Source organism: Nerophis lumbriciformis, linkage group LG11, assembly GCF_033978685.3.
Source record: "Nerophis lumbriciformis linkage group LG11, RoL_Nlum_v2.1, whole genome shotgun sequence".
NCBI classification, from domain to species: Eukaryota; Metazoa; Chordata; class Actinopteri; order Syngnathiformes; family Syngnathidae; genus Nerophis; species Nerophis lumbriciformis.
This window is the reverse complement of record NC_084558.2, coordinates 37039611-37060521: the sequence shown is the minus strand read 5'-3', so window position 1 is coordinate 37060521 and position 20911 is coordinate 37039611. Positions and strand designations below refer to the sequence as shown.

Sequence of the window (20911 nt, the reverse complement as noted above, 5' to 3'; positions counted from 1 at the left end):
TTTCAGATGCTGACTCGCCCAGGGAGGTCGAGAGAATATTCCCAAATTTCTAAATAAGTTATATATTACACCAGGGGTCTGCAACCTGCGGCTCTGGAACCACATGCGGCATTTTATCCCACTGTTGCGACTCCAGCTACTTTATGCTTCTTCTGTGTACTCTAGTCACTACGCTGTCCCTTAAAGAACCGTCGTGAGTCTTTCAAAGTTCTGCATCAGCCTTTCAATTCTCTGGGCAGTGTTTTCTGGTAAGAAACCATGACACTTAACATGATTTATCTAGTTATTTTCCTTTGTTGCTAATAAACAACGGTAACTAGAGAGGGATTGAGAGTTATTGGAACTGGTGCTGTGTTACAATACTTTAATTGCTAACAAAGAAAGCTTTTTGCAAAGGTGGGCACCAAAAGCCAACCAATTAGTCTTTGCTACGTCCCTGCTATATAAGATTAGACTTTCTTTTAGGCGTACGTCAGGCTACACAATAAGATTTTAAGGGGGACGACAGCTCGCCTTGATGCAGTAGTTCTTTTATCTATAGAATAGAGCAATAGTACAGAAACATGGAAATATCTAGTAAAGAATAAACATGGAAGAAAATTAGGTGTTTGACAACCAGTGTTATGATGGCATTGCTAACACACACACAACTTTAACTACTATGGGGGAATAATCTTCAACAGCTCAATGAAGTGATAATCATACAATCCCACAATACTCAGTTTATGGACAATGAGAGATACAGCCACCAAAGCACATTCAATCGCTGTATTGTTGACAACATAACGGATCATAAAACAGAAATCCAGCAAAGTTGGATCTTGACTAATTGTCAGGTGGCGACAGGTGTTGGTCTTTACCAACAGGGAAACTATAGGCAGGGTTTCTCGCAGCGCTTTGTTGTTAAGGCCGCCTTGACAACAAAGAGCCACCGCCTAAACTAACGTTTTAACAAGCCCTGGAAGTACGTCTCTCTGCTGTGCTGCTGGTTTACCCCAGCCTTGTCCCACCCACAGAACCATCTGATTGGTTACACGCAGAGCGGTAACAGCCAATCAGCAGTGCGTATTCAGAGCGCATGTAACAGCCAATCAGCAGTGCGTATTCAGAGCGCATGGAGTCAGTGCTCAGGCAGGCAGAAAGGAGAGAAGGTGGGGTGAGCAGATAGGTGTTTAGCAGGTAAGCATAAGGCAGCTGACTCTCCCCAAATTATAATAAACACCTCTCTGTTCTCTCCAACTCAACTACTAGTAACATCACTATGAGCCCGTTGATGTTCTAGAAACACAAGCGGCAGCTCAGCTCGCTCGCAGTCCTTGAGGTGAAGGCTAATTAGCTTTTAGCGTAACGTTAGCTCACTGTGCAGAGTGTGTGTGCGTATGTGTGTGCGCCCTACATGAAACGGACAGCAAAGCCCTGTCTGTCTGAGAGAAAGACAAGCATTATTGACCTACAGTTAACAACTAGGTTATTTCACTTTACCTTTTTCTGTGTTGATTGATATGTGTTGAAGCAGCAAAAAACGACATTATGTTAAATGAAGTTTTCTGAAGTTGTCTCTGATAGTTTATATAATAATGTAACCATAAAGACTACATGAACTCCATGGTGATCAGGGATGAATAGTCTCTCCTATTGCTATTGTACTATTTTTTCAGCTATAGTTACATTAATCATTAGTAATGTAGCAGCCTAGTTTCACATGTTGATACAAATATAACATTTACATAATAAAAATCAACTACAGGCTTCCCAAATGCTGTAATAAATTAAGCATGATGAGTTGAGCATATGTCAGCATGCGGCCCCACTTTTAACTAATTTTTTTCAAACGCTTATTGCAAACGCTTATTTATTTGACTTAGTAAGTCATTATTTTGACTTAGTAAGTCATTATTTTTATTATTATTTTGACTTAGTAAATTACTAAGTCAAAATATTGACTTACTAAGTCATAATAATGACATACTTAGTATCTCAGGTAAGTAGGACTGTTTTGTGTTTACTTTACGGAAAAAATATCGAGATATATATCGCCATTCAAATGGAGCGGAAAACACAACCAAAAATTGTAGGCTTCTTCACGCGATGTAGGCTTTTAATTTAAATGGCCTACTTCACCGCAGACTGTAGTCTGTTGCCCCCAGGCTGTGGTGGCAGCGATGAGGTGGAGACGTGATTGCGTTGTTCCTTACACCCACCCAGTCCATCCATCCGTCCGCATGTCCCAGGTGACGCACCCTCCCCCTGGAGAGACACCACCTTAACTAACAAATTTCCTGGGGGAAACACTGATAGGGAATAGCTACAAAAGAAACAAGTAACAAAAGAACGTGCAAAATACGGGGGGGGGAAAGAACAAGACAGGAAAATAATGTGACAATACGTTAAAAGGGAACCGTATATGTACCATTAGCTTCATTTTAGTGATCAAATAGGTTTTTTGGCTCCAAGTGGGTTTTGATTTGGTGGAAACTGGCCCAAATGCCTCTTTTTATTCAAAAGACAGTGAGGGTAGTCATGTCCCAATTACTCTTTGCATATAGGGATGGATGGGCACAACGAGGTGTAGGGGGTATATCTAGCCCTTCAGAGTGAGGGAGCCGAGGCATACAAGCAGAAACAATGTGGAGAGGAAGAATGGCAAAAAAATGCATTTCTACTACAAAAAATTGTAATTCTACAAATATAGGGGTATTTGGGCTTCAAAACAAGGTGAATCTTTAAACACAAGCACCACGCTGTAAGCGGTGCTTTAAAACATGTTTTGCCAAAGATGGCAATACAGTATTTACACCTTTGCTTCAAACTTAGTTAAATATTTAAATAACAAGTATTCAAATCAGCACAAGGATTCTAAAGAGTGACAGGTAATGTAGTTAACAGCTCCTCCTGTGCACATATAGATACGTAGACGTGCGTACAGCCGGTTGGCTTGTTGCCAATTATTAGTAGAGACAAAACCGACCACGCAACCTAATTTAACGCAAGTGAAAATGACTGAATTTCGCTACACTCCCATCCTTTCATTTGTGTTTTGTCTTTAACAATGTGTGTTTTACCTGCTGCATGTCTTATCTTAAACTTTTAGCCAGAGTATTGTTTTCAGTATTTACTAATTATTGTATTTGTCTTAAAGTGGAACTGCACTTTTTTTGAAATGTTGACTATCCTTCACAATCATTATGAAAGACATGACAGACAGATTTTTTTTATGCATTCTAACTTGTAAATAAACGTAAATAAAAATACGCTTACATCAAAGCCAATAGGAGGTCCTCTATTTCTCCCCTAAAATCCAATAACCATTCAAAAACCGCCAACAGTACTCGATTTACATTTTGTGACTTGAATATTAACCAAGTATTAGCGATACTGTTATTATAAGAGCTAACGCAGTCAAACTATTTATAGCAGAGCCGTGATCACTACGGTGTGTGCCCTATGTTTACATTATCGAGGGGTCTACTTGTTTCTCGCTTCCTGGCTCCCTGGAAGTTTATTGTGGATCATAAATCATGCCTCTCACATGGACAGAAAAAATCTGAGGACGTATTCCAACAAGAATCGCCATGGCTTGGTCAATCGTAAATTGTTCTTTGGGTGCAGAAATGAGAAAAGTCCAGTGTGTTTAATGTCTTTTAATTTTAATTCCATCCATCCATTTTCTACCTCTTGTCCCTTTCGGGGTTGCGGAGGGTGCTGGAGCATATCCCAGCTGAATTCGGGCGGTAGGCGGGGTACACACTGAACAAGTCGCCACCTCATTGCAGGGCCAACACAGATAGACAGACAACCAATCACACTCACATTTACACACTAGGGCCAATTTTTAGTGTTGCCAATCAACCTATCCCCCCAGGTGTTTGGAGGTGGGAGGAAGCCGGAGTACCCGGAGGGAACCCACGCAGTCCCGGGGAGAACATGCAAACTCCACACAGAAAGACCCCGAGCCCGGGGATTGAACCCAGGACCTTCGTATTGTGAGGCACATGCACTAACCCCTGTTCCACAGTCTTCTAAAATTGTTCTTTGAGTGCTATAAGAAACGTAATTCTGTTAAATTGTATTTAAATAGATTTTCTATTAAAATCAAGCCAATAATGACAATTTTTGTGTCCCCTTTATTTTTAAAACTATTGAAATACATACAGTGAACTTTTTGGTACCAGTGACAAAATATAGCTTATTCAATGGACTCTTTAGAATAGATAACTACCAAAAACTGAGGTCCCACTGTATATTAAAGCCAAGAGCCAATGAGTGACATGTGAAGCAATGGGGTCTTGTTTTACCTGTTCAAGGCGGTGGGTCATCTCCTTCTGCATTTGCATGAGGCCAGCCTTGGCCGCCTGGTCCTGCTGAATGAGTTTGTCCCGAGTCTCCTTCAGCTCCCTCAGCAGGTTCTCTACCCTGCTCTCCAACTGTCAACAAAACCCAAAGAGTGTATCAAGCAGGCTGAGTGTGTTGTTAGGCAACGCCGAATTTAACCTGCTGCACTGCTCCACAGGAGCATTGTTTAGGGAGAAAAAGGGATTATTTTATAGTGAAGATAGGCATGCACTAACCGAAATGATGACTACATTTCTCCTTTTGTGTTATTAATACTGAATGGACTAGAACAGGGGTCGGCAACCCAAAATGTTGAAAGAGCCATATTGGACCAAAAATACAAAAACAAATCTGTCTGGAGCCGCAACAAATTAAAAGCCATATTACATACAGATAGTGTGTCATGAGATATACATTGAATTGAGATGACTTAAAAGAAACTAAATGGCCTCAAATATACCTACAGATGAGGCATAATGATGCAATATGTACATATAGCTAGCCTAAATAGCATGTTAGCATCGATTAGCTTGCAGTCATGCAGTGACCAAATATGTCTGATTAGCACTCCACACAAGTCAATAACATCAACAAAACTCACCTTTGTGCATTCATGCACAATGTTAAAAGTGTGGTGGACAAAATGAGACAGAAAAAGAAGTGGCATAAAACACGTCCTAGAAAGTCGGAGAAAGTTATACATGTAAACAAAATACGGTGAGTTCAAGGACCGCCAAAATTAGTAGGACAAAACGGCGCTCGCCAAATACTCGAATCAGTGAAGCATGTTTAATATAAACAGTGTGCTTTATAACAATTAGGGAGGTTTGTGTCATGTTTGTACTCCTACAGAAACCATATTAAAACAAAAAATATATTTTTTCCCCCTCATTTTTTTCCATTTTTCATACATTTTTGAAAAAGCTCCAGAGAGCCACTAGGGCGGCGCTAAAGAGCCGCATGCGGCTCTAGAGCCGCGGGTTGCCGACCCCTGGACTAGAATAATCAATAGCGGCACTAACTTTTCTGATGGTGCCAATGTGCTGCTTCTCTGTCTCAGCCCTCTTTTTCAGCTGCTCCTTCATGTTGTCCTTCTCAGAGCAGATACCAAGGATCAGATCCTGGTGCCGCTTGTTCTCCTCCAGCAACCTGCACAACTCGTAAAATTAAAAAAAATTGTAAAATATAGAAAATGGCAGTTTTCGAGGTACAACAATACAAATAATTACATTTGATGACCGTTTACTACCTCTGAATGGATTTTTCCTGTTGGTCATACTTGAACTGGACACACTTCTCAAACACTACCATGCACTCGCCCTGCTCCGGAGAGAGTCCATTGTCGGGCTGGCTTGCTTTCTTCCTGCATTCCAGCTCTCCGTCCGACATCCGACAGGCCAAGAGCTCAGACTCCAGCTCGTCCAGCAGGGACTCATGCGACAACGAGCGCTGGAGCTGGGAGATCATCTTGCGACTGCAGTCCGTGTCGTAAGGGCTCGAGGAGGAATCGGAGGGGTTGGCTGATGCGTTGGTGCCGCTTTGTGGGCTGGAGGCGAGCGAGGAGCTGGTGGTTTCTGAGGTAGGAGTGGAGGGTCCGTTAGAAATGCCGGATGTGGTGGCAGAGTTTGGGGGGGAGTTTTTGGAAGTGCCGTGAAGCAATTCATTGTGGCTCTGCGGTGCGCGCTCGTCCCTGTGACCATTTGAAAGCACATCTGGTGGTGACTCCTCCGTAGGGAACTCATTGTCAAAAGTCAGCAACGTTTTTATCGTCCCTTCAAGAACAGAAGGGGAGCTTTCAAATGCATCACATAATGAGTCTTCATTTGATAGAGGTGGCCTTTCTTCCTCTGCTGAACTTGTCATGCCATCACCGTTGTTATCACAGGCGAGCTCACGCTCTCTTTCTTGTTCTTCCACCTCTGTTTGGATGTCCACAGGAATGCATTCTGTCTGCACACATTCCTCTGTGCAATCGTCAGACGTGTGATTTTCCACTTGAGTTGTACACTTCTGGAGCTGCAGGCCTGTCACCGACTTTACGTCAGATCCTTCCGCAATGTGCGAATCAGAGGCAGGATCAGCTTGCTCCATGGTGCCTTCTATTCGTCAAATCTGACAGAAAATAGGAGAAACAGACTATTTTTAGGCTATTTACTCAAAGACATGTATACTTGCCTTGGCCTTGCTGAGAACCGGTAAATGCGTTAGAACTCCAGCAATAAGCCATAACTTTAGCTATTTCATTTATTTCGAACATGCTTAACAAAGTTACATTGAAAAGCAATAAACGGGAACACTTTGCTCAATTCAACATGCTGAAGAAGGAGCGGGGAGAAGCATACTTTATTTAATCCTTTACCCCTTCTCCATATCTCTGTAATTACTGTTCGAAAATTATTTTTCCAAAAAAGAAAGAGAAGAATAAATATTGTGTCATAATGGATAGCTTGCTTGTACAGCACTAAGAAACTCAGGAGTAAAAACTCACAGAAACATTGTATTGTTAATAAACACACGGAATATATAATACCTACTTTCAACATTCTTCGTTCAATACCTTGTAAAAAAAACAATGGCTGCACTAGTTCTTAAACCGGCTTATATTGTACATTGCTTGAATTTTTTTGCTTGATCAGTTCGATAGTTTTACTCCGCATACTCTCATATACGAGAGGTTTGAGTTTGGGCAGGCATTCAGATATTTTGAATGTAGTTTCCCCCTGAGGTGATTTGCGGCTAATTTTCCTGAAAAAGGGTCGGTTTGTTCTCCATAACAGACATTGCAGAGTATTATTCTAACTGCCCTTTTTTTTGCATTGTGGTTAGTGGATGAAGTGTGCACATAAAGCTACAATATGGAGTTGAAAGAGTACTATTACACACTTTCAATGTGTTAAATACACAATGTAAATATTCTATTAATCAGGGACGGTCCATGAGACTTGACAAGCTCATGATGTCCTATGCAACATGTCATGACCAGCTCAGTGGCCTTGTGGTTAGAGTGTTCGCCCTGAGACTGGGAGGTTGTGAGTTCAAACCGAGTCATACCAAAGACTACAAAAAATGGGACCCATTGCCTCCCTGCTTGGCACTTAGCATCAAGGGTTGGAATTGGGGGTTAAATCACCAAATGATTCCTGAGCGCAGCACACGCTACTGCTCACTGCTCCCCTCACCTCCCAGGGTGTGAACATACGAATGGGTCAAATGCCGAGGACAAATTTCACCACACCCAGTGTGTGGGTGTGTGTGTGTGACTATCGTTGGGACTTTCACTTTAACTCTAAAATGTATCAAGGTGACAGAATCAAGCACTAGTGTAACCAACAATGCATAGTAGTTTTCCTTTTTAAAGAACTACATATATAAATACCATCAACATTAGACATTTCACTCTAGAATAAACAGTTGAAAGCACTGCTGTGAAGGAAGAAAATACTAAAAAACAAGCTTTTTAGTGGCAATAGGCGTGGAGGCTCCTTTTGACAGGTGTCAGCTGTCAAGATTACAATGCTTTTTGGCTTTACTAACAGAACCCTTGCACTATGTTATGCATTGACGGTAGTAATTGTGTAGATATCAACGAGTATATGGATTAAATTATGTATATTCGCAGCAGTTTTACTGTCATTTGCAGCTCATTTAAAGCTATAGCTAAGCCGAACCGTGCAGACGCTAGCGCACAATGTTAACAGCCCGCTAATGTCGTGTTTTTTATCCCGTCACATGGGCTTTGTTAAATGTAATAAACAACAAACCGGACGTACTTCGACGTCGATATGCAACAAATAGAGATAATTAGAAAGATATAATACACATTATTTGTTAACGTTAGCTTTGCTAGCTGTAGCATTGATAAACTAGTTTACAGGTCCACCCCATTATCACGAAGGAAGCAGGCGTTTAATGAAATAGAAATGTGGCTATAATCACCCACCAAGTGTGGCAAATCCATGAGCGGTTCAATGTACAGGCAATTTGGGGTAAAAGGTGAACTTTAATCTGCCTTGACAGCAGCTAATCGGCCCAACAAGTCCTTTTGATATGACACATCAACAAATATGGCCACTGCCTGGGAAAGAGGGGGCGGAGAGAAGGCATGAGCCAATGAGCGGTGAGGATGCTTGTGACGTCACATATACACTTCAAAGGTAGCTCCTCCTCTCCCTCCCTCCCATTTTTATCTACCGCTTGTCCCTCTCGGGGTGGCGGGGGGTTCTGAAGCCTATCCCAGCTGCATTGACGAAATCAAATAAAACATGCTACACACACCTTTGACATATACAATGTTATAGAATCTATAATGTAATAAAATGTTTAAAAACATCGACCTACACACACGGTGGCAGAGGGGTTAGTGCGTACTAAATTGGCCCTAGTGTGTGAATGTGAGTGTGAATGTTGTCTGTCTATCTGTGTTGGCCCTGTGATGAGGCGGCGACTTGTCCGGGGTGTACCCTGCCTTCCGCCCGATTGTAGCTGAGATAGGCTCCAGCGACCCTGAAGGGAATTGGTAGAAAATGGATGGATGAATGGACCTACACACATTTAAAGGCTCTGTTTCCAACTTCATTATAGTCACCTCATAGTAAAATCTTACTATGTCACCTCAAAGTAAAATGTTAACTTAATAACTTAGCTGAATATCTTTTTTTGCCACGCAGTCGGTTTATTGAGTTTTTTTTTTTTAATTTAAATATCCATCCATCCATCCATTTACCATGAATTGATTAACGTGGACCCCGATTTAAACAAGTTGAAAAACTTATTCGGGTGTTACCATTTAGTGGTCAATTGTACGGAATATGTACTGTACCGTGCAATCTACTAATAAAAGTTTCTATCAATCAATCAATCAATCCATCCATCCATTTTCTACCGCTTGTCCAGTTCGGGGTCGCGGGGGTGCAGGAACCTATCTCAGCTGCATTCGGGCGGAAGGCGGGGTACATCCTGGACAAGTCGCCACCTCATCACAGGGCCAACACAGATATAACATTCACACTTACATTCACACACTTGGGCCAATTTAGTGTTGCCAATCAACCTATCCCCAAGTGCATGTCTTTGGAGGTGGGAGGAAGCCGGAGTACCCAGAGGGATGCAAACTCCACACAGAAAGATCCCAAGCCCCAGGATTGAACCCAGGACCTTCGTATTGTGAGGCAGACGCACTAACCCCCCTCAAATTCTTACATGGGGGCCCAGAATTCCTGGCAACTGCCCTGGACCAGCACCAGGCATGGTTTTCTGCGCCCAGTTCGTAGGACCTATAGCACATATGCTACTGGGGCCCGGGACTTTTGATCCAAACTGGCTCATTAAAGCCCAGATTTTTATACTAGAGTGGTACCTCAATTTAAGACTTCACTGAGTTCCACTCAAAACAGCCCTTCCCATTGAAATTAATGTAACCCGTGCTTGGCTGCCTCAAAACTTTAACATGTCACATTCTTAGACTTAGACTTAGACAAACTTGAATGATCCACAAGGGAAATTGTTCAACACAGTAGCTCAGTTACAATGATGGAAAGTGTAAGGATGGAAAGGACAATGCAGGTAAAAATAGACTGATATAGCGATAAAAAATATAACATATATGCGAATATATACATAATATGTGTACAGTATATTATATATACCGATATATTATATTATGTCTACAACATATATACAATATATACCAATGACCATGTACAATATTACAGTATATGTGACAGCAGCAGCATAAAATAGAGAGTAGATCCAGCAGAAAATAGAAAATAGACATTATAAACAAAGAGAAGTAGCTAACATAGAAGGTGTCAGGTAATAGGCAGATATCATCTATTGCTATATGGCGAGTGATTATACAGCTGGATGGAGTGTGGAATGAAGGAGTTCTTGAATCGCATAGTGCGGGAAGGAGTAAAAGTGAACTTTTGGACAAGAAATATTGTATGAAAAATAGAATTACCAGATAATATATTCTGTATTACCAGAACTACCAGCTGCCTTACATTAAAGTAGTGAATACACTCTTATTTTTTATGTATTCTATTTTAACTGTTTCTTTTATTGCCATCCTTTTTTGTTGCTACAGACATCTACGTTATTTATCCCCCATGGGGATAAATAACGTTTTCTGAATACAATAACATGTACTTCAAATAACTGCAGTAGTTTTATAAAGTGATAATGTACTGCTTGTGGGCTTTCAGAGGACAAGCAGTGGTATAGGGCCAAAGTTCTGGCGTACCCATCGGAAGTACTCAGACTCGGAGGATGTGCATTTAGGCGACCTGAGACCCATCATCTCCTCACTGCTGGCCTTTCCTATGCCGGCCATTCCATGTGCCATAGCAGGTAAGACTGGAGGGTATTAAGTTTAAAAGAGCTTTAAATCATTTTGGACTGAGTGTAGTGTAAAAGTGTCCTTTGAAATGTGTTTTACTCTTAATTTATGTCGGTAAATTAAAGTAGTTTTGAATACCTTGATTAAAACCTATAACCTGCCCATGCCTAAAAGAACAGACAAATACTTGATTTGAGTATTTATTCTGATAGGTGCAGTACATGTTTATTTACAAAAGTAATTGCCAAGACTATGTATTGTGGTGATGGGCTGACCCCTGCTGGTCGTTATCTGACAGAAGAGCATGTAGTTTGGTCCTTGTTGGTGCCGTTGCATTATTGTTGATGAAGCTGACGGGTGATCTACTTGGTATCCTCTCAGATGTGCAGTGCAGCCTATTGGAGAGAGCAAGCGACCTTCAGGCAAACAGTGCCGAGCTGATCTTCTCTGCTGGGTACGCCGCTCCCTGCACAGTTAAGACCGACAGCTCCTGCAGAACCACAAGGTAAAAACAAAAGTGTTAAAAAACTTGTTTGTATTTTGACTCTCACTGTTGCGGATGTGCTCTCCAGTGAATGCACAATGAAAGGTGAAAAGTCAGTCCAAAGATACAGTGGACATGAACTTTGTGGACTACGATTACAGCATGGCATTGGAAAAAAGGTTGTAATACACTGTCTCTGTTTTAATAAAATCACACATTTGTGACTCAGTCTCTGTGCCTTTTTTTGTTAAATACAACTGCAAAATAAGCCACCATGGTGCCAAAGAAAGTTGCAAGTGCCCGCACTGATAAATAAAGCGAGAAACAATTGAACTATTGCCACATTCGCTTCAATAAAGTTAAGGCAAAATGTAATTGTATAATGTGTTTTATGCACAAGACAATTCAAAGTGCTTTACATAAAATATAAAAACCCTAAACATAGTAAAGCAATAAATATTATAGTACAAAATAGAATAAAAGATAAAAGAATACAATGTGCAAATAATTCTGATAAAAACAAGCCAAAAATTGTATAAGAATTTTTTCCATACAATTTGTATTGTTTTCTGCATGTCAAACTATAATTATTTTATTAGTTTTGGGTGTTTGGAATGGATTACCGTATTTTTCGGACTATAAGTCGCAGTTTTTTTCATAGTTTGGCAGGGGGTGCGACTTATACTCAGGAGCGACTTATGTGTGAGATTATTAACACATTACCGGAAAATATCAAATAATATTATTTAGCTCATTCACGTAAGAGACTAGACGTATAAGATTTAATCGGATTTAGCGATTAGGAGTGACAGATTGTTTGGTAAACGTATAGCATGTTCTATATGTTTTAGTTATTTGAATGACTCTTACCATAATATGTTACGTTAACATACCAGGCACGTTCTAAGTTCGTTATTTATGCGTCATATAACGTACACTTATTCAGCCTGTTGTTCACTATTCTTTATTTATTTTAAATTGCCTTTCAAATGTCTATTCTTGGTGTTGGGTTTTATCAAATAAATGTCCCCAAAAAATGCGACTTATACTCCAGTGCGACTTATATATATGTTTTTTTCCTTCTTTATTATGCATTTTCGGCCGGTGCGACTTATACTCCGGAGCGACTAATACTACCTATAGAATTTTTTCTTTTTAGTATTCAACGGACTATTTAGAACGGATAACAAAAACTGAGGTCCCACTGTATATTAAAGCCAAGAGCCAATGAGTGACTTGTGAAGCAATGGGGTCTTGTTTTACCTGTTCAAGGCAGTGGGTGATCTCCTTCTGCATTTGCATGAGGCCAGCTTTAGCCGCCTGGTCCTGCTGAAGGAGTTTGTCCCGAGTCTCCTTCAGCTCCCTCAGCAGGTCCTTCATGTTGTCCTTCTCAGAGAAGATACCAAGGATCAGATCCTGGTGCCGCTTGTTCTCCTCCAGCAACCTGCACAACACACACAGTCAAAAATTCAGTAAAATAAAAAAAAGGCAGTTTTCAAGGTACAACAAAACAATTACATTTGAGACTGTTTACCTCAGAATGGAGTTTTCCTGTTGGTCATACTTGAATTGGATTAATCCATTGTGGCTCTGCGGGGAGCGCTCGTCCCTGTGACCGTTTGGAAGCATATCCGGTGGCGACTCCTCCATAGGGGACTCATTGCCAAAACGTTAGCAACGTTTCTATCGTCCTTTCAAGAACCGAAGGTCAGCTTTCAAGTGTATTCGAATGATGTGGCCTTTCTTCCTCTGATTAACTTGTCATGCTATCACTGTTATGAGGCCAGCTCACTCCCTCCTTGTCATTCTTCCACCTGTGTTTCTTCACTGGTAGGCCTGGGCCGACAACAAATTTTGCTGGACGATATATTGACCGTCAAATTATAGCTGATAAACGATATTGTCAATAGTGTTTTAAAATATTGAACATGTAGGCAGAGGTAGAGTTGTATATTACTTCACTGACAATGAAATGAGGACTTTTGTTAACAAAAGTGCAGAACAACAATATAAACACTACAGTATAAGCAGATGTATTAACAGGTCATATGCAATAAAACTTTAGTCTGGCAGATTCTGAGCGAGGAACACCACCATGACATGACTATGACATTTGTAGCTTTTTTCAAAATGCTACTTTTTCCATTAACGGGCAACATGTCTTTGGCGATGAAGAGACCACACGTATGTGAGCGCACACTATTTTGCTTGCACTGTCATTCCTCAGGAAATGTGAACTGTTGTGACAAAGGTTCTGCATCTTCATGTGCACATACTTGAGCAGTTTGAAATACTGAGTCATGTGGTTATGTTTCAAGTGGTAATGCAAGTTTGTCGTGTTTGAATTTTTATTTTGGCACCATTCTCGCACAAATTCTGTAAAGTGGCCTTTTGGTGTTGATAGTCTCACCTTGTTCCAAAGGTTTAAAACCGATGCAGTGCAGTGGCATTTTGTTCTCCATGTTCACTATTGTGTTAGTTGCGGACTAACTTTTTGCACTGTGTGTTGCCAACTCCTCACTAAGGAAAGTAGCTATTGGATGTCCCAAAAGGCGCTAGAAGTAGCTAAATTACCCTCCTCCTTTATCCGGGCTTGGGACCGGCAAAGTCTCCCAAAAAAGACACTTTGGCAGAGTTAATTTGATGTCTTTTTTTGTAGGCATTGTATGTATTTTTTTGTTTTGTTATATTTTTGTTGAGTTTTTTTTTTAAAGTTTAGTTTAGTTTTAAAACCTTATGCTCCACATATAGTAGCCTACAAAAAGTCACAGTAAAACATGAAAATTATTTTCCCATAACTATACAAAACTTGAAACTTAACATTAAAAATATAAATGGACTAAAAAGAGAATAGAAAAAAAAATGTCATTCAGTTTTCATTTTTTCAAGCCCCCCTCTCGACACAAGCTGTGCTGGCCCACAAAAGAAGAGATCATCTTCATTTTGATCAAGGATTTCAATGCCAGGTTCAGCAACGGAGGGAGCTGGTTTTGATGAGTAAAAAGCTGATGTGCCAAAAAGCTGAAAAACATCATCAGGCAGCTTGTGCTCATAGCAGGCATCACCAGACAACTTCAGACCATATCGGACATACAGGATGGAGTTAAGGGTCTGCAAGGACGTTGGATTTCCAAGTTTCCTTTTTACCACACTCATCTGACTGAATATTCTCTCAACTTCAGCATTCGAGTGTGGAAAGGACAACACAGACACAGCAGCCATGGCAATTTCCTGGAACGGGTTGCTACCAGCTGCATCTCTGAACTTCCATATCTCACTCCAGAAACCCACTGTGTTTTTTATTTCACCCCACCGACTTAGATGGACGGCACGCCATTGCTTAACAATCTTGTTAATGTCTACAGGGGAGTAGCCAAGAATTTTGGCAATTTTTTCTAATTTTTCCAAGCTTTTATTGTGCTTTAGAATTTCCTCCACACTAAAAACTGACATATACCGCAGTACTTCAATGTTGTGTGGCAGTCTCACCCTCAGCTCAGTAGTGAGGGAGACGCTGAAGGCTACACACCGCTTTCGAACATTGTTCATGTCCTCAGGCACAAGGTGAAGCTCAGCTGCCTTGGACTCAAAAAGGTAACCAAGGTATGAATGGGTACGGATGCATCCATCAATTGGCTCTTTGAGGACATCAATATTTTCAAGTGGATCAAGCACCCTACTACTCACAGACTTCATCAGGCCAACCAAGCTGTCAAGATGTTTCAGGGGATCTACCTGCTCTCCCTCAAAAGCTTTGATGGCTAACTGTACCTCACCCAGCACTGACTTCAAATATATCAGATACAAAATGTTTTGAGGATCATTGTACATGTTGTACAGAACCTCAGCCAAGTAGCAGTGTTCACTCGATTGTGCTAACTCAAAATGTAATTTTAGAGCATCCCACTGTTCCAAAATGCGGGACACTGCTGGCTCAATGGACAGCCAGCGCGTGGCACACACTTTGGTTATTCGCGAAAGCTTCTCCCCAAGGTTGATTGTGTCATATAAAGCCTTATAGGTCTCCCTGTGTTTTGGAGACACTGAAAACCAACTATATGTCTCCCTTACCAAGTACTCCACACTATGGGGGATGGTGTTATTCGATGCATGACTGACAGCAAGCTGCAAAGAGTGACACACACAGCGAATAAGAACTATATCTTTGAGGCCATACTCCTCCCTCAGCACTTTATGTACCCCATTGTTTATCTCTGTCATAACAGAGGCATTGTCAGTGCCTATTCCCAGGAGTTTCTCCTTTTTCAGACCACACTTCTCGAGGAAAGCCACAACAGCTTGGGCTACAGATCTTGCATCTCCTCCCTCCAACTCGACAATCCCCAGAAATGTTGAAACTATTGTGCTTTTGGTCTCACTAAAGTACCTTATGACAACCCCCAGGTACTTGGACACACTTACATCAGTGGATTCATCGAGGAGGAGGCTGAAACTCTGCTCACCCACATCTGCCACCAACCTTTTAAGAAAGTACGGTGCTAGGACATCATTTATCATTTCAGTGCACGTCGTTCTGTGCATTTTACATTTAGTGGCAGCAGTGGAGTCAGAAAAAGCCGATTTACATGCTTCCCAAATATGGTCACATGCAAGCAATGAACAGTGTTCAGCAATAGCGAGAGCAATTGTGGCCTCAGCTTTATTTTCACAGTCAATTTGTTTACTAATCAATGGCAGGCTCAGAGTCGATTTGTTTTGCTTTGCCTTTTGAGTATGTTTTTGGGTGTTCTTATGTTTTTTAATGTCACTTAGTTTGGCACAAAAATCAGCTTTACAATACAAGCAGAAAGCCCTTGTGTCGTCGCCAATAAATTTTTTTAACCAGCCTTTGTATTCAGGGTTTGATTCCCATTGCTTTCTGTATTTTTGGGTGTACACTTTAGACTGAGACATGATGAGCTAGCTAACTATATGTTGAACTTTTGTCACAGAGGCACGCACACAGACGAGGTGAATGCTCCTGAAGCCCGTAAACACACATGCATATGGCAAATATCGACCCCGGAAAAGTTATCCACTTCCTTTTTTATTTATCGTTCCGTTAATTTACTTATCGAATATCGGCCCAGGCCTACTCACAGGAATGCATTCGATCTGCACACATCCCTCAGTGCAATCGTCGGATGTGTGATTTTCCACTTGAGTTGTACACTTCTAGAGCTGCAGGCCTGTCATCAACTTGACGTGAGATCCTTCCACCATGTGCGCATATAAAAGCTTGGTTCACGGTGCCTTTTTTGCTTCAAATCTGACAAAGATTTAAGGAGAAACAGAATATTTTTAAGCTATTTACTCAGAAAAATGTATACTTGCCTTGGCCTTGTTATGAGCCGGTAAATGCGCTAGAACTCCAGCAATAAGCAAAACAACCTTCAGCTAAAGATATGGAAATGGCTTCAATTATTTCCAAAGTGCTCAACAAAGTTACAAATTAAAAAAACATTAAACATTAAAACACTTTGCTCAATTCAACATGTTCAAGGAGCAAGGAGAAGTACAGCTTATTTATTCCTACAGCCCTTCTCCATGTGTCAGTAATTACTGTTCTAAAATTACTATTCCATAAGAAAAATGAAAGAATAGATAGTGTGTCATAATGGATAGCTTGTTTGAACGGCACTGAGGCATACAGAGTAAAAACTTACAGAAACATTGTATTGTTAAACACACGGAATATATAATACATACTGGGGATAGGTTGATTGGCAACACTAAAAAAATGGCCCGAGTGTGTGAATGTTGTCTGTCAATCTGTGTTGGCCCTGCGATGAGGTTGCGACTTGTCCAGTGTGTACCCCGCCTTCCGCCCGAATGCAGCTGAGATAGGCTCCAGCACCCCCCGCGACCCCAAAAGGGACAAGCGGTAGCAAAAGGATGGGATGGACTTTCAGCATTCTTCGACCATATACCTTGTAAAAAACAATGCCTGTACTAGTTCTTAAACTGCCTTATATTGTACATTGTTTGAATTTTTTGCTCGATCAGTTCAATAGTTTTACTCCGCATATTCTCAGAGGTTTTAGTTTGTGCAGGCATTCATATGTTTTGAATTGACTTTCCCCCTGAGGTGAATTGCTGCTAATATTTCTAAATAACATAACAGATTGTATAGAGTATTATCCTAACTGCCCTTTTTTGTATTGTGGTTAGTGGATGAAGTGTGCACAAAAAGCCAATATACATATCATTGAAATAGTATTAGTACACAATTCAAAGTGGTAAAATACACAATGTAGATATTTCATCAATCATTCATGAATGATCCGTAACACTTGACAATTTCCCGATGTCATATGCAACATCCATCCATTTTCTACCATGTCATTTTAAAATGTATGAAGGCTGTAGAACAGTGGTTCTTAAGCTGGGTTCGATCGAACGGTAGGGGTTCGGTGGAGGTCAAAACACACCCGACTCATCGTGTAAATAAAAACTTCTCCATATCGGCGTATTACGGATAAGATAACAGCAGAAGTCAGACTGATTTGCAGGTGTGTAATTTGTTGTGAGTTTATGCACTGTGTTGGTTTTGTTCTTTGAACAAGGTGATGTTCATGCACGGTTCATTTTGTGCACCAGTAAAAAAATATGGTAACACTTTAGTATGGGGAACATATTCACCATAAATTAGTAACATATTGGCTCTTAACTAATCATTATTAAGTACTTATTAATGCCTTATTCGGCATGGCCTTATTATAACCCTAACCCTTTAACCATGGCCCTAACCCTAACCCTAACCAAATAACTCTAAATTAAGTTTTTGTTACTTAGAATATGCTCCCATAGTGTCCAAAAAACTCTAAATCAAGTCTTTGTTACTTAGAATATGTTCCCCATACTAAAGTGTTACCAAAAACATAACTTTGTCTTGAATTATTTTTCACTAAAGAAGGGTTCGGTGAATGCGCATATGAAACTGGTGGGGTTCGGTACCTCCAACAAGGTTAAGAACCACTGCTGTAGAATCAAGCACTAGTGCAACCATCCATCCATCCTTTTTTCTACCGCTTGTCCCTCTCGGGGTCGCTGGAGCCTATCTCAGCTGCATTCGGGCGGAAGTCGGGGTACACCCTGGACAAGTCGCCACCTCATCGCAGACTATATTTACCGTCAACATTTTACATTTAAGTGTAGAATAAACAGTGGAAAGCATTGCAGTGAAGGCAGAAAACACTAAAAAGCTTTTGTTTTTTAGTGTTAGGCGTGGAGGCTCCTTTTTGATCGGTGTCAGCTGTCAAGATTACACGTTTTTCCCGCCTTACTAACAGAACCCTTGCACTATGTTATGCATTGACGGTGTTGTACCGAAATCTGTTACCCATCGGAATTTGTAACTCTAGGGGGCGATGTTCCCATGGCGTTTGTTTGATGGTTAAACGGCAAGCCCAAAGAGGAGGAGAAGAAGAACGCTTGCGTAAATGGCATAAACTATCCTTAATGCTGAAACGTCAGTTGTCAGAATCTCAGCATTAATAAATTACACATTTTCTGGAAATCAATGACTTGCTTTCATTATAGTATGAGTCCATTGTATCGCGTAAATGGCGTAAACTATCCTTAATGCTGAAACGTCAGTTGTCAGAATTTCAGCATTAATAAATTACACATATTCTGGAAATCAATGACTTACTTTCATTATAGTATGAGTCCATTGTATCAGCTGTTGATTCTCTCTCACACACATACATTTTCCAATATAGACAAGGCTATACATGTATATGTGTAATTTATTAATGCTGAAATTCTGACAACTGACGTTTCAGCATTAAGGATAGTTTACGCCATTTACGCAAGCGTTCTTCTCCTCCTCCTCTTTGGGCTTGCCGTTTAACCATCAAACAAACGCCATGGGAACATCGCCCCCTGGAGTTACAAATTCCGATGGGTAACAGATTTCGGTACAACAACTGTTATAACTGTGTACATATTAACGAATATATGGATGAAATCATGTGTATTCGCAGCAGTTTTACTGTCATTTGCAACTCATTTAAAGCAAAAGCTAAAGCCGCACCGCGCAGACGCTAGCACACAATTTATTGTTTTAAATGTTTTAACAACAAACCGCACTAATAAACAACAAACTGGACATACCACGACGTCGATATGTAACAGACATAATTCGTCAAGAAAAAATAAATACTCAGACGTTGTTGACGTAAGCTTTACTAGCTACTATTAGCATCGATAAGCTAGCTTGCATTTCCACGCCGTTATGACGAATGAAGCATGCGTTTAATGAAATATAAATGAGTGTATAATCACCCACCGAGTGTGGCAAATCATTGAGCGGCTCAATGCACAGGCACCTTGGGTTCAAATGCGAACTTTAATCTGTCTGTCTTTTTCTTTGGTTTAATGGCGGTTGGCAAGCAACCTTGTGGTGTGCATTACCACCACCTTCTGATATGGCGTGTGGACCGAGATGGAACCTCTATATCAGGGGTGTCGAACTCATTTTAGATCCGGGGGCCACATGGAGAAAAATCTACTCCCAAGTGGGCCGGACTGGTAAAATCACGGCACGATAACTTAAAAATAAAGATAACTTCACATTGTTTTTTTTGTTTAAAAATAGAACAAGCACATTCTGAAAATGTACAAATCATAATGTTATTGGGGTTTTTCCCCACACGTACATGTTGCGGTTAATAGTTTTCTATCTTTATTTGTTGTCATTTATACTTTCTGAATAAATTATGTGAAAATGCTCATCAGTCAACTCATTGGTGTTACTTTTCAATCCATCAAGATAAAAAAATAATATCAAAATCAAATTACAGGATGTCGTTATCTATGTAGTTTGATCATTTTCCTCAACTGGCGCTCTAACACAGTGGTTCTTAACCTGGGTTCGATCGAACCCTCGGGGTTCGGTGAGTCGGGCTCAGGGGTTCGGCGGAGGTCAAAACACACCCGACTCATCGTGTAAATACAAACTTCTCCCTATCGGCGTATTACGGATACGGCAACAGCTGACTGGTTTGCAGGTGTGTAATTTGTTGTGAGTTTATGCACTGTGTTGGTTTTGTTGTTTGAACAAGGTGATGTTCATGCACGGTTCATTTTATGCACCAATAAAAAAACATGGTAACACCTTAGTATGGGGAACATATTCACCATTAATTTGTTGCTTATTAACATGCAAATTAGTAATATATTGGCTCTTAACTAGTCATTATTAATGCCTTATTCGGCATGGCCTTATTATAACCCTAACCCTCTAACCCTGACCCTAACCCTAACCAAATAACTCTAAATTAAAGTTAAAGTTAAAGTATCAATGATTGTCACACACACACTAGGTGTGGCGAAATTATTCAAGTCTTTATTACTTAGAATATGTTCCCCTAGTGTCCAAATAACTCTAAATTAAGTCTTTGTTACTTAGAATATGTTCCCCATACTAAAGTGTTACCAAAAACATATAAGTTTGTCTAGAATTCGAAAACATTTTTGTTTTTATTTTTCACTAAAGAAGGGTTCGGTGAATGCGCATATGAAACTGGTGGGGTTCGGTACCTCCAGCAAGGTTAAGAACCACTGCTCTAACATCATGTGATTTTTTTTTTTTTTTTTTTTACACATGTAGCATAATGTACAAAAAAATTGCTATTGCGATATCTAGTGGACACATTTAGAACAGCAGTTTCTTTCATTTAGGGCTGCAACAACTAATCGATTTAAATCGATTAAAATCGATTATAAAAATAGTTGGCGATTAATTTAGTCAA

At 40.4% G+C, this 20911-nt stretch overlaps 3 protein-coding genes across 8 annotated transcripts in view; 1 reads left to right on the top strand and 2 right to left on the bottom strand.

Moving 5' to 3' along the window:
• Nucleotides 1-20911, bottom strand: part of ccdc186 (coiled-coil domain-containing protein 186) — a 48718-nt gene that overhangs the window by 25502 nt on the left and 2305 nt on the right. For 2 of the 3 annotated variants that reach the window (XM_061966713.2, XM_061966715.2), the window contains exons 1-4: nucleotides 8273-8401; nucleotides 5582-6444; nucleotides 5355-5481; nucleotides 4296-4424 (exon numbers count right to left, since the gene is read on the bottom strand). In XM_061966713.2, coding sequence (XP_061822697.2) covers nucleotides 4296-4424; nucleotides 5355-5481; nucleotides 5582-6423 — 1098 coding nt within the window. In that variant the 5' untranslated portion in view covers nucleotides 6424-6444; nucleotides 8273-8401. Of the gene's footprint in view, nucleotides 1-4295; nucleotides 4425-5354; nucleotides 5482-5581; nucleotides 6445-8272; nucleotides 8402-20911 lie in introns of those variants that run through there. The other variant, XM_061966714.2, reaches the window with a different exon arrangement.
• LOC133610446 (coiled-coil domain-containing protein 186-like) lies at nucleotides 10857-19583 on the bottom strand. 4 transcript variants are annotated; one of them, XM_061966718.2, is made up of 5 exons: nucleotides 19447-19583; nucleotides 16254-16422; nucleotides 12688-12844; nucleotides 12417-12597; nucleotides 10857-11159 (listed from the first exon to the last, which is right to left on the bottom strand). In XM_061966718.2, exons 3-5 carry the CDS (start codon nucleotides 12801-12803, stop codon nucleotides 11088-11090), a joined length of 369 nt encoding a protein of 122 aa, XP_061822702.2. In that variant the 5' UTR covers nucleotides 12804-12844; nucleotides 16254-16422; nucleotides 19447-19583; the 3' UTR covers nucleotides 10857-11087. The 4 variants fall into 4 exon arrangements, with proteins under 4 accessions (XP_061822702.2, XP_061822703.2, XP_061822704.2 ...); XM_061966719.2 differs by lacking the exon at nucleotides 16254-16422 and having other exon boundaries at nucleotides 19447-19527; XM_061966720.2 differs by lacking the exons at nucleotides 12688-12844; nucleotides 16254-16422 and having other exon boundaries at nucleotides 19447-19538.
• tdrd1 (tudor domain containing 1) overlaps nucleotides 18952-20911 on the top strand; it is a 24293-nt gene continuing 22333 nt past the window's right edge. The window contains exon 1 of the mRNA XM_061966710.2: nucleotides 18952-19075. The gene's annotated coding sequence lies outside the window, so the exon portion shown is untranslated. The remainder of the gene's footprint in view (nucleotides 19076-20911) is intronic.